The 18585-nt window shown below is 38.1% G+C and overlaps 1 protein-coding gene across 1 annotated transcript in view; it reads right to left on the reverse strand.

Moving 5' to 3' along the window:
• Positions 1-18585, reverse strand: part of VPS8 (VPS8 subunit of CORVET complex) — a 246405-nt gene that overhangs the window by 223252 nt on the left and 4568 nt on the right. Inside the window, exons 2-5 of the mRNA XM_008705231.2 lie at positions 11583-11825; positions 10576-10644; positions 6500-6630; positions 1572-1665 (exon numbers count right to left, since the gene is read on the reverse strand). Of these exons, the coding sequence (XP_008703453.1) occupies positions 1572-1665; positions 6500-6630; positions 10576-10644; positions 11583-11735 (447 nt within the window). The 5' untranslated portion in view covers positions 11736-11825. The remainder of the gene's footprint in view (positions 1-1571; positions 1666-6499; positions 6631-10575; positions 10645-11582; positions 11826-18585) is intronic.

The following is an 18585-nucleotide window of genomic DNA, read 5'->3' on the forward strand; positions in this document are numbered from 1 at the left end:
TTAACAGACCAAAGGAGCTCAGCCATAGCAACGAAATAAGAATAGAATGCAAACACTCTGGGATTTATTAGAATTTTTCCCTCCTCTTCAAGAGGGAGAAGAAACCCTTTTTAAATAACAGATTTATCTAATCAATGTTCAGTGTCTGAGTTTTAGTTCAGTCTCCATTATTCAAAATATTTTTAAAACTGCACAGGTGGGTCAAATGACTGTTCTGGTTCATCTTGATCTTGAAAGGAATGAATTTCATCACCTACATAAGGATTAAATTCAGAAACGTCATGGAAATGTAATCCTCAACAGGTGGTTCCCATTCTAGCAAATCTGAGTTACTCTCCACCTAAAAGAGGAAGGACAATTGCCCAGGTTCCCTCCATGGCTTGACTATCTCTCTATTTAAATTGACTTCATGATATATGAGCTGGGTCAGGGTGTACCAACTGCCCACAGAGAACACTTTCTTTCTTTTTTGCTTTTTTTGTTGGTTTGGTTTGGTTTCTACAACAAAAGCTTTCTTGGATAAATCTGACAACTGCAATATGGTTATGATATCATGATGCCACTCCTATATCAAGCTCTTACCCTTCTGGAAAATTAAAACTTTGTCCAAACTGAATATGCAAAATATCAATTAAACTCCATGAAAACATTAAAAAAGTCAAAGTTCCTGGGATATGAATGTGTCATCTTTGTCATCATCACATTATACATAAGATCTACACAATGAATTCAGAAAACTAAAACTGAAAGACCACACAGAATTACAGGCTTTGAGGTCAAAGGAAAATTTGACAAAACATAACAGAATCAGCATCTACTGTCTTGATGACCTATTAAATATTTCTGCATCCACTCAGTGCTCTAAAAAGTTTTCAAAAAAGACCCCAGCTACTTTGTTCCAGCCATTACACACCGGCCACATTCACTAGTACCACCTCCATTTCACAACAAAGCAGCACTGCAGCTGGAGCCAGAAACCCCAATTTTGAGTAATTGTTCTGCTATCTCCTAACCCAATGATGTAAGACAAGTTAATATATCACCTCTCTGAGCCTCTCTTCTCATTTGTAAAACAAGATATGGCTTTCCTTACTTTCAAAGTTGTAAGAGTAAATAAAATAAGGTACATGAAAAGAGTTTTGTGAATTACAAGAAAATCACTCAGTTGTAAAAGATTCTGATCAATCATTTCTCCATATGAAAAGACTAAAAAAAAAAAACAAGTACTCTAACTCAACCAAATACACAAGATGGCAACTAAACTAAAAAGGAATTCAAAGAAAAGGCAGATAGTGTTCCTTTTAGGCTTGCTGCCATATTTCATTTAGGCACACCAGAGACTCTGAGCAGACCTTTATTTCATGGCTGCACTAATTTCTACGTCAAGATGTGTAGCCATGTCTTATGAGTCAAAAACAATCACACAAAACCCATGAAAGCCAGATTTTTTTTTTTTTTTTTTTTTTTTTAAGCCTCGGGCCAAGAGAAGTGCTGTGCTTTGTTTTATGCTCATTCCTACTTCATTATGCCATTGCAGGTTACAAAGCTGGGGAAGAGAACAAAATACTTACAGCTGCAGACACTATCTGGGCAGAAATTCCCTTCAAAAGTGAATGTCGCATAACTGACCCATGGAGTGAAAAAGAATCAGGTAATTTCTTCTTCCTAAAAAAAGAAATTAAAAGAAAAAAAAGAAAAATGTTTAAGAACATTAAAAAATTTTTGAAAAAGGAGGGTCTCAAAGCTTTGAAAGTCCAAAAAACACATAAAAATCAGAAATGTAGAAAACAACACTGACTGTATTTGTTAGCTCTGTTTGCAATGAGGTATAGAGAGTCCCACAGTCCTACATTAAGATGTTGTACTAAACCTGCCTTGAACCTCAGAGAAGCACAAGCAGGAAAATGAAAAAGCCACCATTCCCATTTTCACTGATTCAAACTGTTCCTCACCCACCTTAAACTATGGCAAGAGGTTCTACCACTCACCAGAAGGTTGCCTATCCTGCCCTGCATGTCTACATTACCTCCATCGACCTTCTACCCTTGCCCACCTTTCTTGCCCTCCTATCTTTAACTGCCCTCTCTCATTCTTCCACCAAGCACCTCAAATTCCCCACTCATTCTTTCTCTGCTGCTCCTACTAACAGCTCCTTTCACTTACCCAACTCATCATCATACAAAAAATATTTTTTAATTTTCTACCAAACACTGAGCACCTCTTCTATGTGACTGAAAGTATGCTCTGAGGATAAAAAAGTCAGTCAAGGTTACTATTCTCAAGGACCTCGCAGCCTAGCTAGAGAGACTAATAAATAATTTAATCTTCTTTTTTTTAAGATTTTGAGAGAGACAGAGAGAGCGCATGCACGGGAGGGAATGCAGAGGAGCAGGGAGAGGGGTAGAAGGAGAAGGGGACTCTCCAGTGAGCAGGGAGCCCGACGCAACTCTAAGCTCAATTCCCAGACTCCAGGATCATGACCTGAGCTGAACACAGACGCTTAACTGACTGAGCCACCCAGGCGCCCCATAAGTAACTTAAGCTTAAAAGATAAATGTTAGGAAAGAACAACAGATAAAGCACCACAGAGATGAAACAAAGAGGAGTTTAACCCTATTTATTAGGGGGCTATCAGGGACAAGATGTCTGACCTGGCCTTGATGGATAACTAGGAGTATGGAAGGCAACAAAAAGGCACAAACACAAATATGAAGATGTAAATGTGCACAGTGTGAGGGGAATGTAAGTACACAAAAGGCATGGACCAGGAGGATGGGTGTATGGGTGCTTAGAGATTAGGTCAAAATGGTAAGCAGGGTCCAGACTGATGCTATGCAAAAGAGTTCTGACATTAAATAAGGCAAAAAAAAAAAAAAGAGAGAGAGAGATACCATATTTTTTTTGAGTACAGTTGACACATACTAGTTTCAGGTGTACAACTTAATGATTTGACAACTTTATACATTGTTTTGCTCACCACAAGTATAGCTACCAGCTGTCCCATTACATTGCTATAACAATATCACTGATTGTATTCCCTATGCTGTGCCTTTTATTCCTGTGACTTATTCATTAAAGACATCATATCTCTGAAGCAGGTAGAGACCAGTTATCATTTAAGTTATCATGGTTCCATACAAATTTTAGGTTTTTCTGCTTTTGTGAAAAGTCCCACTGGGATTTTGATAGAGACTGCACTGAATCTACAGAGGGTTTGGGGGAGTATGGACACTTTAACAATATTAATCCATGAACATGGGCTATTTTTCCATTTATTTGTGTCCTCAATTTCTTTCATCAATGTCTTATAAATTCCAGTGTACGGCTCTTTCACTTCCTGGGTTAAACTTATTCATAAGTATTTTATCGTTTTGATGCTACTATAAATTGAATCACTTTATTCCTTTTTCAGATATTTCATTGTTAGTGTTTAGAAACACAACTGATCCCAATTAGCCAAAGCAATCTTGAGAAAGAACAACAAAGCTGGAGGCATGACACTTTCTGATTTCAAACTATATTACATGCTATCAACAGTATGAAACAAAAAACAAAACAAAAATCAGTATGGTACTGGCATAAAAACTGACAGAGACCAATGGAACAAAACTGAGAGCCCAGAAATAAACAGTTGTATATACACTCAACTAATATTTGACAATGAAATCAAAAACACTCAATGCGGAGAGAACACAGTCTCTAATAAATGGTGTTGGGAAAACTAGATAATCACATGCAGATGAAACTGTACCCTTATCTTACACCACTCATAAAAATTATAGGGATTAAATGGGTTAAAGACTTAACTATAAGACCTAAACCATAAAACTCCTAGAAGAAAACATAGGGAAAAAGCACCTTGACACTGGTCGTGGCAATGGATTTTTTGTATAGGTCATCAAAAGCAAGTATAAATAAATGAGACTATGTCAAACTAAAAAACTTTTGCATAGCAAAAGAAAATCAACAAAATTAAAAGACAACCCATGGGATAGTAGAAAATATTTGTAAACCATTTATCTGATAAGGGGTTAGTATCCAAACAATACAGCAATCCTCCCTTATCTGCATGGTTTCAGTTAGTTCTGGTCAACCACAGCCCAGAAGCAGATGATCCTCCTTCTGAGGTATTGTCAGAAGGTCAATAGTGTAGCCTAATGTGATGTCATGCCTATGTCATTCACCTCACTTCATCACATAGGCATTTTATGATCTCAACACATTATAAGAAGGGTAGGTATAGTACAATAAAATATTCAAGAGAGACCACATTCACATAACTTGTACTACAGCATATTCTTATAATTGTTCTACTTTATTATTGTTGTTAATCTCTTACTGTGTCTATTTATAAATTAAATTTTATTGTAGGTATATACAGGAAAAACATAGTTTATATAGGATTCATTACTATCTGCAAGTTTCAGGCATCCACTGGAGGTCTTGGAATGAATGTATCCACTGTGGAAAAGGGAGACTACTATCTCAATAGCAAAAAGAAAAAAACCCAAACAATTTGAGTTAAAAAATAGGCAGAGGATCTGAATAGACATTCTTCCAAAGAAGACATACACATGACCAACAAGTACACGGAAAACTGTTTAGCATCACTAATCTTCAGGGAAATGCAAATCAAAACCACAATGAGACATCGCCCATTGGAATGGCTATTATCAAAAGGATAAAAGGGGCGCGTGGGTGGCTCAGTCAGTTGGGCATCTGCTCTCGGCTCAGGTCATGGTCCCAGGGTCCTGGGATTGAGCCCTACACTGGGCTCCCTGCTCAGCAGGGAGTCTGCTTCTCCCTGTCTCCGCCCCATGCTCATGCGTACACGCACATACATTATCTCCATCTTTCTCTTTCTCACTCTCAAATGAATAGGTAAAATCTTAAAAAAAAAAAAAAAAAAAAGACAAGCAATCACAAGTGTTGGTGAGGATGTGGAGAAAAGGGAATCCTTGTGCGTTGGTGGGTGGGAATGTAAACTGGTGCAGCCACTGTGGAAAACATTATGGAAGTTCCCCCCAAAAATTAAAAATAGAACTACCATATGATCCAACAATCCCACTTCTGGGTATATATCCAAAGAAAACAAAATCACTATCTCAAAGAGATATCAGCACTGCCGTGTTCATTACTACATTATTCACAATAGCCAAAATATGGAAATAATCCAAGTGTCCACCTTCAGACAAATGGGTAAAGATAAGAAGTCACACTCACACACACACACACACACACACACACACACACACACGAGTATTATTCAGCCATGATAAAGATGGAAATCCTGCCATTTGTGACAACATTGAATGGACCTTGAGGGCATTATGTTACATGAAGTCAGTCACACAGAAAAAGACAAATACTGTATGATCTCACTTACATGTGGAATTTAAAAAAGACTAACTCATAAAGCCAGAGTAGAACAGTAGTTACCTGGGGCTGAGGAGTGAGGGAAATGTGGGGATGTTGGTCAAAGAGTACAAACTTCAAGTTGTAAGATGAATAAGTTCTGGAGATCTAATGTACAGCACGAGGAGTATAACTGACAATAACGTGTTATAGACTTGAAAGTCACTAAAAGAGTAGATCTTGAATGTTCTTACCAAAACAGAAATGGTAATTACGTGAGGTGAGGAAGGTGTTAACTAACCCTATTGTGGTAATGATTTCACAATAAATAGTGTATCAAAGAATCACACTGTACATGTTACATTTGCCTAATGTTATATGTCAGTTATATCTCAATAAAGCTGGGGGAAAAAACACATTTATCTTTTTGTAGGAGATAGTGATGAACAGGTTAATATATTCAGCAATGGTCCCTACCCCACAAGAGCCAACAAGCTAAAGAAGACAGCACTAATACAGGCAAAATTTAAGAAAGGAAAAATACACATGACTTTATCAACATTAAAATTACACATGAATTCAATAAAGTATTTACATTATGCTTCCTTCACTTCGCTTTCCTTTTCATGTGCTCTCCAAGAATTTGGGAGGTGAAAAGCAGCCAAAATGAAGTTATTTAGGGTTAGAAGTCCTTTTCCCAAATCTTTAATCATTTTGTGATTCTCCTCTGAACCCATTCCAAGGGAATGAAGGAATGCTGGAGCTGACCTTAGAGAGTGGGAGGAAGGGGATAGGGAGTGCAGAGAGCATAATGGTGGCAAGGTGAACTAAACTCCATGTTTCTACCACAGACACTGTGCCAAATTTGACTCACGCTCCCTCCTAGGGCTCTACTGCTTCCAGGGGGCCTCTGGCTGTTACTATGCCTTCCTATTGGGGGTGTAGAGGACAGTGGTCATGGCATCCAACATTTTAGCCTCTCCCCTCAACAGTGCCAAAATCTTTAGGGTTTAATAAGCATATTATTTCCACCCAAGTGGGCCTTCTGTTCCCTATGCAGGGCTTCTGTAGCATAAAGAGATAGTTACATTTTAAATGATCAATACTGCCACCATATGCAAGTGTGATTTAAGTGAATACTTACCTTTTTAAGTTGGTCCTGTCACCACTATCTGAACTTGCCACAGACGAAGTATCATAGGAGTGAGAATCAATAGTATCAATGTTTAACAATGTAGGATCCTCAAGAACAAAAGACTCCTCTTCATCATCAGTCTAAATTGGAAGAATATGGGTCAATAAACTCACAATTCCAAATACCCTATAAGTCGGACAGGCATTAATGGGTTTCTTGAAAACACTCACGTGCTTATTTCTGCTTTTCTATCTCTTTTCCATGCACGGTTATTAACCAGAGATGAATAGAAAGGAAATTAATCTAGATAGATCCCTGTCTCTACAAAGAGTTCACTCCAAAAGTTTTAATTTCTTTTTTTTTATTATGTTATGTTAGTCACCATACAGTACATCATTAGCTTTTGATGTAGTGTTCCATGATTCATTGTTTGCGTATAACACTCAGTGTAAAAATTTCTCCCTTGTAGCAGGAAGAAGCAGGAGCAGTTATGCAAATTATTGTTAGCAGAATACTTTTTAAACTTCAAACCTCTATAGATGCTTTACGAATTAACTAACAGCCAGTGGCTAATTAGAAGACAACAAATACCACCTTACTACAAATAGTATGCCATGAGAAATATGACAAACAGAAGAAAGGCATCCTGAGTTTGAAAGAGCATCTGCAAACACAGTGATTTCATAAAATGGATTTTGCTCCTGGAAAAGGAAGTAGTCCTAGAATATATGAGCAGGAGTTAGAGATCCTAGAAAGATCAGTTGGGACCCAAACTGTAAAAAGCCTTATGTTCCATTAAGCCAGATGACAGCAGGGCCCATGTCCTCCTTGCCTACCACTATATTCCCTAGTGCCCAGTACAATGCCAGACATATAATCAGTACTCACTCATTTAATGAACTAGGGTACTACATATAGTAGACAGTAGGAAGGAAATTAAGATGTTTAAGAAGTAGGCACACATGACAGGAATCACCTTTTACAAAGTTAAATGCGGTAGTAGGAAGATAGATGAGGGTCCTGGGGGAGACTGAGGCAAGGAAACTATTAAGAACCAATAAGAAGGTATGGCAATGTCAAGGAAAAAGAGGAGAGTGGAGCCTAAGAATATGGCAGAAGAGGTCAAAAGAAGAAAAAATGAAAGAGACATTACTGAGAAAACCCGAAGTCCCCAGTTACCATTTAAATGGCAAGGGCTGGGAGGTGGGGAGGTAAGGGAGAAATCAGAGAGGATTCCAAGGTTTCTGTCTTGAACAACCACGCAAAGGGTGATACTTCTAAGCTAAGAAAGCAGGAGAATGGCAGATAAAGCAGAAGGAGGAGTTCAGCTTTGAACAGGTTGATTCTGAGCAACAGATGTTAAAGAAAAATGCTCTGATCGTACTCCTCTTTTGCTTGGACTGTGTTCTGCGTTACCATTTCCACTGACGCGCATATGAGGGCAATCTCAACACATCATCTCCACTCTCTCCACCATTGCTAGCTACTGACTACCACCTCTGCTGAAGGTACTAGCCAAACCCACTGGCCTATCTTCAGTTAGCATGTCCTTGTCCTCTTGGCATCATTTAACACCACTAACTATTCCCTACTTCTTGAAACTTTCTCTTCCCTTGGTTTCCAGTACATCTCTTTCCTCCCAACCTATGAGTCCTCTTCTATCAGTCTTGTTCTTTATTTTCTCCTCAGCCCAACTTCTAATTGGCACTATTCCCTGGGATTATATTCTTAGCTCTCTTCTCTTCCAGTCTCACACACTTCCTATATGAAGAAGCTAATCCATACCTATAGCTTCAAGTCCCATGTTATTCTAATGACTCCAAAAGCTGTATCTTCAGTATCATTTCTCTTGAGGTTTAGGCCCATATTTCCAACCGCTTTTCAGATATCTACACACACACGTCTGCTAAGAACAAGGTTAGAATTAGCAAGGAGAGAGTGTCTCTTCAGAATTGTAAAGTGAAACAACTGCTACAGGGCAAAGAGAAAGGAAATAATTCAGAAATTAGAACTGCAGCACCAATGGCTTAAGCAAGAGGGTCAATCAGAATCTTATCTGATTTTCTTAAGCAGCCTGGGGATGTAATTAAACAGATCAGTTAAATTAAGCCAGGGTTGAGGGCTCACAGAATACATGAAAGAAAAAGTGAAGGAACGAAGAGACCTGAAGCCTATCAATAAGGCTAACTTTAAAATTACTATCTACACAGCAGAGATATCAATTTTCCTGCACTAAACTGTAAAATCTACATAATCCTATCAAATTTCAGTGTGTGTATTTGTCTTTGTGTGTAAACTAATAAAGTGATTCTAAAATTTACCTGGAAATGCGAAAGCCCAAGAATAAGCAAGGCAGTCTTGAAGAGCAACAACAAAGATCTGCGACTATTAGATATCAAAACCTATTATATCAAACATTGGAATGTGATATTGGGGCAAGTGTAGAAAGACCAATGGAATCAGACCCACGCATATACGACCACCTGATTTAAAACAAAAATGACACCACAGAAAAGAGTATTTTTTTCAGTAAATGGTGCTGGTTCACACCTCACACCATCACATACAAAAAATTGAAGATGAATTGCAGATCTAAGTTTGAAAGAAAAAAAAAATTTTAAAACAAAATGAGATAGCATCAACATGACCTTGGAATTTTCAAAATTTTCTTAAAACAAGACACACAAAAAAACTAACCACAATAGAAAAACAAAATAAGCTGAACTACATTGAGAACTTCTGCCCTCAAAAGAAACCATTTATAGAGTGAAAAAGTAACCCACAAAATGGAAAAAGATATTTGCAATACATATATATAATAAAGGGCCTATTTACATCATATATAAAGAATTCCTAGAAATAAAATTTTTTTTTAAAGATTTTTATTTATGTGACAGAGAGACAGCCAGCGAGAGAGGGAACACAGGTAGGGGGAGTAGGAGAGGAAGAAGCAGGCTCCCAGCAGAGGAGCCCGATGTGGGACTCGATCCCGGAACGCCGGGATCACGCCCTGAGCCGAAGGCAGACGCTTAACGACTGCGCTACCCAGGCGCCCCTAGAAATAAATTTTTTAAAAAAGTGAGAAAAGACAAGAAAAGGCAATTCACAAAAGAGACATCCAAATGGCCCAACCCTATGTCAAGTCACTCAATTTCATCAGTGTTCAGGGAAATTCAGATTAAAACTATGATGTGATATTGCTACACACCTATAAGAACTAAATGGATAAAGTGAAAAGGACAAAATTCAAAAGTTGAGGATGTGGTAATCAGAACTCCCATATATGGCTGCTGGAAGTATGCATTATTCTGACCACTTTAAAAGACCTGTGGCAGTATCTACTAAGGCTGAACATACCCGTATCTGATGACCTAGCAATTCTACACCTATTCTGAAGTATAAAACCAACAGAAACGTGTGTGTGTATATGTATATGCACACCTAAAGACGTGAATAATATTCACAGCAACTTTTCATAGTAGCCAGAAACCAGAAATTACACAAAAGCCCATCAAAAGTAGAATGAATAAATAATGGTATACACATAAAGAATTTTATGTATGGGAATGAATAATTACATACAAAAATATGAATCTAAAAACAATATTGAGGTAAACAAGTCAGACACACAAAAGCACATACTCTGTAATTCCATTTATATGAAGTTCAAAGCAAGAAAGCTGATCAATGCTATAAGTCAGGACTGTGATTATCCTGGAGTTAGATACTAAAGGGGCACAAGAAGAGGTTCTGGGATGTTAGCAATGTTTTATTCTGATTGCACAGGGCGTTCAGTTTGTGAAAATTCACCAAGCTACACACTTAAAATTTGTGCACTTTTTCTCTATGCACGCTACACTTCAATAAAAAGTTGAAGATAAATTTCTGGCTGCACAGTAGAAATGAAGTGAGGCAGGAACTACCCAGACTGGGAAACTAGGAAGAGGCAAGAGACTTGGTCTTGATTAGGTCAAAGAACAGCTCCCATACCAGATGGTGCAGATCTAGATACATACGCTATAATTAACCCAAAAGCATTAAAATCAATTCCATAAAATGACAGTGATCTAATGACATATACTTACCTCATTGAGTATGCTTTCCAGTGTTGGAGGAGTATCAACTTGAGGAATATCAAACTCCTTGTCATCAATCTAAATAGAGAAAAGAAATTAATGTTCATATAATGCTGCTTTCCCTCTTAGAATAGTGAGGGTTTTTAAATTTATTAGAACCATTACCAACTAAGAGACAAACATATCACCAAACTGATCATGCAGAGAGCCAACTCAATATCCACAGTAGAAAGGATCAGGTCAAAAGACTACAGAATTGTTTCCTATCCTATCCACTGATTATTAAAGACAAATATGCACTGACTGCACCACCTTGACAGCCCTGTCGAGAAAGCTTCTCATCAAGGACTTTGACATGTGCGTTCTTCAACAGGACAGAACAGCATGTCTCATGACAAGCCCTGACTTTCTAAGTGTAGAAAGCAAAATACAAAACAATATACGAGGTCATAAGCAATATACAAAGGTCTGACATCGCATTTCTTAGTGATTTCATAAATTATGGTGAGAAGTGATTAGGTCAAGCAAATTGTGATTAAATATTCTCCTGGTCACAAAAACTTACTATCAAATCAATGGGAAAAAAAAAAAAATCACTGCACACGGGGCACCCCGCTAGCTCAGTCAACAGAGCATGAGACTTGATCTTGGGGTCATGAGTTCATGCCCCATGCTGGGTGTGGAGCCTACTTTGAAAGAATAAATAAAATATTTTTTAAAAACCACTGCACAAGATTTCTAAACCTACCACTAGCTCTATGATCTTGAGCATTCATTTAACATAGCCAGCTGCACTTCAGCTTCTTTCTCTGTAAAATGGATTATTGGATGTGTGAGGCTCAAATGAGAACACATGTTGAAGTGCTTCATAAATGGTAATGACGTACACAAATGAAGAGTGATATTATCTCACAAAACTGCACAGAGACTTCTATTAATTCAAGCAAAGATGACAGATTGAGTCTTTAGGTCATAGCTCTAACCATCGTTATCACTTAACAAAAGCTGAATTTTACCAGGTCATTTTTGAACTCCAGTTCCTTGTCCAGATCTATGTAAGAGAATTTTGAAAGCGAAGCTTCAAGATTGAAAGACTTATTCAGCTCTTCTTCAGCAGTCTTGGCACAGAGGCTCTGTTCCACATTTTCATGGTCTGGTTCATTTTCCATATTTACTTATAATTCAGTCAATCCAAGCAAGTTGTTGTTTGTTTTGATTTGATTTTTGGCCTTAGATCATGATGACCTGAATGATGATCTCTTTTCAAAATAAAAAAAAATATCCATTATTCAGATTTCCTCAACTGGACATTCCAAAGACTGACTTGATCAGACTTTCGTGGAAACTGCTCATCAATCATCTGATTGTAAGGCAAAGAGAAATCAGTATGGTTTGAGGTATGATATTGGGGGAGAGTTTCTATGGGAGCACAAAGGAGGAACATCTAACTCAGGAGTCTGGGAAGTGGCCCACCACCCAAAGTCATTAAGTGTGGTGATAGTGATAAACGTGGGGTGAGTTCAGCCACTAGACTTGGTACAATCCAGACTTATGTTTTAACAGCATGAGGGTAAATTGGTGTCAAAAACTGCAATGAACCCCTCCCTCACGCTCCCAAACCTCAGAGTAGGTCTCCAGTTCCCCTGGAGAAAAGCATACAGATCAGTTTTGTTGTTGGCATCCGTCCAGCGCCACAGATGTCTCAGGGAGCCTGTGTAGACGCACAGGACCCAGGACAGATAGCTAGCCACTTAATATGACACTAGCAAACCTAAGTGTTCAGATCTATTATGGGAGAAAACAATGATGTCAGAATAAAATAAGACCACAGCCAACTAGGGATTTCTAGGAAGAAAGCTAGTCATAGAAAAACATGTACATTCTCAGAGAAAACTGAAATACTAAAGAAAAAGAAATGTATGCAAATGTTTTTTATATTTCATAGCTCTAAAGGATACAATGCTGTATTAAAAAGAAACAGTCTTGTTTACCAACAAAATTGTCTAGAAAACAACTGTCTGCAAAATCTCTAGACAACTAAAAACATATTCAGGAAAAAATAATTATAAGTTTAATGATTAAATTTGTTTTTAAGTGTTTTTAGTTTGTGCTATAATTAGGCTACAAGTGGCCAAATTTTTAAAAGTCCATCACTTAGCTCTGCCTGTTTAGAAATAAAGAAATAAAAATATGAAAAGAGAAATAACACCATAGTAATAACGATAGTAAAAACAAAGGTCATTTTGTTTTCTAGACTAGGCGTTTTCCACAGTACCCAGCAACATGCAGTAACTCTCTGTGGGAAGCTTTTTCAAACTACACACTGCCCACTGCCCACCGCCCTCCCCACCATATGAACTTCTCTCAATCCTACTCCTTAATGAAGTGAAGGCAAAAGAAAGGCTGACAAGCCACTGAAAGAACTACTTTTTTTAAAAGGAGTTGAAAATTTGTTGCTGGTATTGTTTTTTTTTTAATGCCCAAAATTTACTGACAATTTTATCCAATTAGTTCTTTAATTAGCTCTTTTTTTTTAGTATTTATGAATTTCACTTTGAAGTTTCATTTTTATCAGATTAAAAGAAATGAATATATACTGTATGTAAGACATGTAGACTACGAAGACAGATTTTTAAAGAGCTGAAGCCAATTTTTCTAGCTAGTACATTTGGTATATTACCAAATACAGACTAATTTCTTTCACATGTTACAGAAGATACACTCTAAGGCTCGGTCTTACAAACACATGATACCGAATACATTCCTAGAAGACATAACTGAGGGCACTCTGTATCTGGCAACATTTGAAAGTAGCTTTCCAATCTCAGGTACTAAAGGTACTTCTTTTGCAGTGAGCCAAGGGCAGAAGCACTATTAACGGTTATATGCCTTTCTTCAAAGAAGACAGAATGGACTCATGACAAATTCCTTCTTAACAGAGTTCTCTTAATTGTACCCCTTAGCAAAAATGATTACAGTTAGTCAAGGAATGTTTGCAAATATGCATAATCTAATTCACATTCAGTGATTCCTGAGGACAGTTATTAAGTTTTATTCTTACACATTTAAAAAAAATAGTAATGGAAAAAGACAATAGCCACACCCCTAAAAAAACCACTTTTATTTAAATGATTTAATAACTGAAAACATTTCATTCTTCACATGGTCTCTGCAAAATAACTCAAGAGGTAAAACAATTTTTTATACCTCCTATCTGGTGTTAGTTAAGAGGTTCTCAGGGCAACTCAGCATCAGTGAGCACCAAAAGCATGTTCGAGAAGTTTTAAGTGATCAAGCATCCCCTGAAGAAAGAGCACCATCTTGCCACGCTACCCTAGTCCATTTCCAACCTTCACTTCACTGAGCTCCTGTTATTGTGACATGCCAGCAAAGTGCAAAGAACATAAGCCGAAGAGTCCCTTGAAATCAGGTTTGAATCTGGGCTTTACCAGTTCCTATCTGTGACCTCGGTCAATGTGTCTACCCTTTCTGAGCCCCTCTACTTCTACATCTTTTAAGACGAAATATTGTGGCCATTTGTGTTGTTTGCCCAGAGCAGCACCTCTCGTTGGGGGAAGGGCTCCTTCAAACCATGTGGTTCTTGTGGAGGCTGCCTATCAAAACTCCCCTAGTAACAGAGAGCACATAATGTGGCCAGAGCTCTTCACTGGGATTCATTAAAACGGAACTGGTGAGGGAAAGCTGCTTCCACTGTTCTCTAAACAATGAATAGTAAGGGTGAGCAGCACCCCCACCTTCTACCTGACCCTGTTCTGCAGAAAAGGAGATCATTTATACAATATATATCAACTAAACACATACTGTGCATGTCACTGGAGACCCACCTCTACTAACAGAATTTACATTCTAGGAACAGACTCTCTGGCAAGAATAAAAACAACCTACAAACAGAACCAGAGAAGAGGTAAGAGTGTCCCGATAACCACTCAGGACCCCCTGTTCCAGTCTTCTATGATGTTCGCTCTGGCCACAGCATTCTGGCAATTTGGCTACATTACCCAGCATCCTCTCCCGACGCCTTTTTTTTTTTTTTTTTTTTTTTAATCACTTACAACGGAGAGTCCTGACACTCAGAATGCAACTACCTATAATGCAGAGCAACTGTGAGGAACAAACGACATAATGACTGTAAAGCGTTTAGAATAATGCCTGGACACAGAATTGGTTTTCAAGGAATATTCGCTATTTAAAATTTCCTCAAGACTTCCAAATTCTTCCAAAGTTAAAGATCCTGAAACAAGATCGAATACTTTTGTAAAGGTCTAGCTAGTGCTAAGCATATCATCCTTATCGGAAGGATATACTTACTTCTGCTCTCAGATTAGAAGTTTCTTCATGAGTTAAATGGTAGGGGTTTTATCTAAGACTAGTCCAGCCCCCAGCAAAGTATCAGAGAGGCTTCAGAAAGACATCTAATTATGATAATAAGTGTGATATACTACTAAGTCATTCTAAAATTGTGCTTTCACATCAACTTCCTCTTCTATCACTTACCAACAATTACACCTTTATGTTAGTCAGCAAATTTATTCAACCCAAATAGACCTAAGAATCAAAAGATCACCATGCTCAGATTTTTTTTTTAAAGGAGAGCTCACTAGAGCAGTGTCTCCACATTTTTTAGAAATTAAGCTGTGCCTGAATCTCCCTGTGGTAGGCAAGATAGTATTGCCCAAGGACCTGTGACTGTGTTACCTTACATGTGATTAAATTAGGATCTGGAGTTCCAGAAATTATGTTGGCTCATTATAATCACAAGGGTCTTAAAAAGTGGAAGAGGGAGGCAGAAGAGAGTGTCAGAGAAGAAATATGACAACCAAAGCAGGGTCAGAGGGATGCCTGGGTGGCTCAGTCAGTTAAGCATCTGCCTTTGGCTCTAGTCATGATCCCAGGGCCCTGGGAGAGAGACAGAGAGAGAAAGCCAGCGAGAGAGGGAACACAAGCAGAGGGAGTGGGAGAGGAAGAAGCAGGCTCCTAGCGGAGGAGCCTGATGTGGGGCTCGATCCCAGAATGCTGGGATCACACCCTAAGCCGAAGGCAGACGCTTAACGACTGTGCCACCCAGGCGCCCCACCATCTGAGTTTTTAAATAAATAAATTGTATTTAAAATTGGGTCATCGATAGAAATTTTGACGTCAACTATAGTTTTAAGAGTAATTCCATTTCACCATTCATATATGGTAATCTTGGTGAAGGGTTTAATCAAAATGTAGAGGAATTCAATTATTTTTTAAAACCCTGCATTTTGGGCTGCTCAAGGGGATAGAAAATCTCATTTAAAATTTCCAACTTTAATAATATAAAAAAAGACTATTCCAGTAATTACAAAAATCATATTTAGCAACTGGTTTAGTGTATTTTTAAATTTTATTGTGATGAAACATTTTCTCCATTCATTATGCTCTGGGGAGACGCTTGTCAGAGGCTGTGAAAAAGACATTTCTTCAGCAGGGAGCCTGCTTCTCCCCCTGCCTGCTTCTTCCTCTGCCTGCCATTTCCCCTGCATGTGCTCTAATAAATAAAATCTTAAAAAGAAAAAAGCAGCAGCAGGGTCAGAGAGATGCTACATTGCAGGCTTTGAAGGAGGAAGGATGCCAGGAGCCAAGGAATTTAGGCAGTCTCTGAAAGCTGCAAAGGCAAGGAAATGGATTCTCTCCTTGGGCCTCTAAGACCCCAGCCCTGCCACAGCTTGATTTTAGCCTAGTAAGACCAGTGCTGGTCTAGTGAACTAATGAACTAAAGAACTGTAAAATGATAAATCTGTATTTTTTTTAAGCTACTACATTCGTGGTAATCTGTTACAGCAGGAATAGGAAATGACTACACTAACAAACTTCAGTTAATTTATTCCCGGCCACATTGCCAACATTCTGAAATACTAATCCCTTCCTCATCACTTGGTGTTGCCCAAATATTTACTGAGCAAGCTCTTCATTCCACTACACAGACCAATGATGAAATGCTTCATACATGACGCTTACTATTACACATGATGCAGACACTGCCTTCAGATACCACGTTAAGTGCTATCCCGGTACAAAGGTTGGCAACAAACTACTGATAATTTCCTCTCGAGACTAAATTCTACAACTAGTTCTCCACGCACCCATCCTGCAATCCAGTGTTCCTATAGTTCTTAAGGGGATGCCAAGCTGGACAGTACCTGAAGACAACACAATAGTTAAAAGCAATGGTTTCTTAGTCTCTCCCAGAATGAAATCACATTAATCCGACAGGAATATGTACGTCATAGAATCATGATTACCCAGTATTTTGTCCTCTTCTAAGCACTGCTAAAATATTTAAATAGTTCTGATTTAAGATTATCTGACATCTTGACAGTTGTTACAGCTATTCCCTCTTAATTAATAAGGCTATTCCCAACCAATTAATAATAGATCCAAGGACTATTTAAAAATAAATACATGTATCAAATAAACATCAATGACCCCATTTTAACCAGGACTAACTGAATAGAACTCCAGAATGGGACCTAGATTAGGCTGGGTTAATACAGAACTCTTCCACCAATTCTTTGTTGTACTTGTTTTATTTTTACCTTGGCAGACCTTCCCAACCTTGCTCGAATTCCAGGATCCTATTTAATTCACTGACATTCTTTTCCTCCTAAAAGTGTCATATGAGACACCTTTCACAGTATGGGGAGTCGAATCAAGTTTTGTTTTTTTTAACTTACCGTATCCCCAAAAAGGTATCATGAAATCATGATATGGAAAGAATTTTACATTCCAACTTTGTTTCCGGCTTTCCCAATCTGAGTATTTCTCTTCTTCCATTTCTTTGTTTTGTTTTCTCGTGGTATGTTTTGTAAAGAAAAATACAATAGAGGATTAACCTCTATTTGTTTTCTATTCTCTTTCTCTGATAAATGGACTGATTTTGAACAGCTCCTAATGCCTAAGGTATAAAATTCCAAATTCTACCCACAACTCTATGGCCAACTAATCTTCGATAAAGCAGGAAAGAATATCCAATGGAAAAAAGAGTCTCTTCAACAAGTGGTGTTGGGAAAACTGGACAGCTACATGCAGAAGAATGAAACTGGACCACTTTCTTACACCAGCAATTGCACTACTGAGTACCCAAACGATACAAAAATACTGATTCAAAGGGGCACATGCACCCCAATGTTTTTATAGCAGCACTATCAACAATAGCCAAATTATGGAAAGAGCCCAAATGTCCATTGACTGATGAAAGGATAAAGATGTGGGGGGGGGGGTGTACATACACACACACACACACACACACACACACACACATATATATATATAGAATATCAGTCATTAAAGGAACAAAATCTTGCCATTTGCAATGACGTGGATGGAGATGGAGTGTATTATGCTAAGTGAAATAAGTCAGTCAAAGACAAATACCATATAATTTCACTCATGTGGCATTTAAGAATCAACACAGATGAACATATGGAAAGGGAGGGAAAAAGAGAGGGAAGCAAACCATAAGGGACTCTTAACAACAGAGAACAAACCAAGGGTTTGATGGAGGGAGGTGGGCAAGGTTTGGGCTAAATGGATGATGGGTATTAAGGAGGGCATTTGTTATGATGAGCACTGGGTGTTGTATGAAAGTAATGAATCGCTGAATTCTACTCCTGAAACCAATATTACACTCTGTGTTAAACAACTAGAATTTAAATAAAAACTTGAGAGAAAAAAAATAAAATTCCAAATTCTAAGCCTATGATTCCAGATTATCACATGAGCTGACCTTACCTTCCTTTGCAGCTAAACTTATTAACCTGTATTCAGAGTCCTTCAGGAAGAGCTTCCCCTTTCTTTCCATGTCTGCTCACACTAGTTACCCTTCCCCTTCCTTTTCCTCTCCATTTATCTCCATTCCTTCTTTCCTTCTTTCCTTCCTTCCAGGCACCTTCCTTCCCTAAGCATCCTCTGAATCCAGAATGCATTTCTTCTTTAGAACAGTATATGCAAATAATGAATCACAGAACATTACAT

Source organism: Ursus maritimus, unplaced genomic scaffold, assembly GCF_017311325.1.
Source record: "Ursus maritimus isolate PB19 unplaced genomic scaffold, ASM1731132v1 scaffold_4, whole genome shotgun sequence".
Lineage (NCBI taxonomy): Eukaryota > Metazoa > Chordata > Mammalia > Carnivora > Ursidae > Ursus > Ursus maritimus.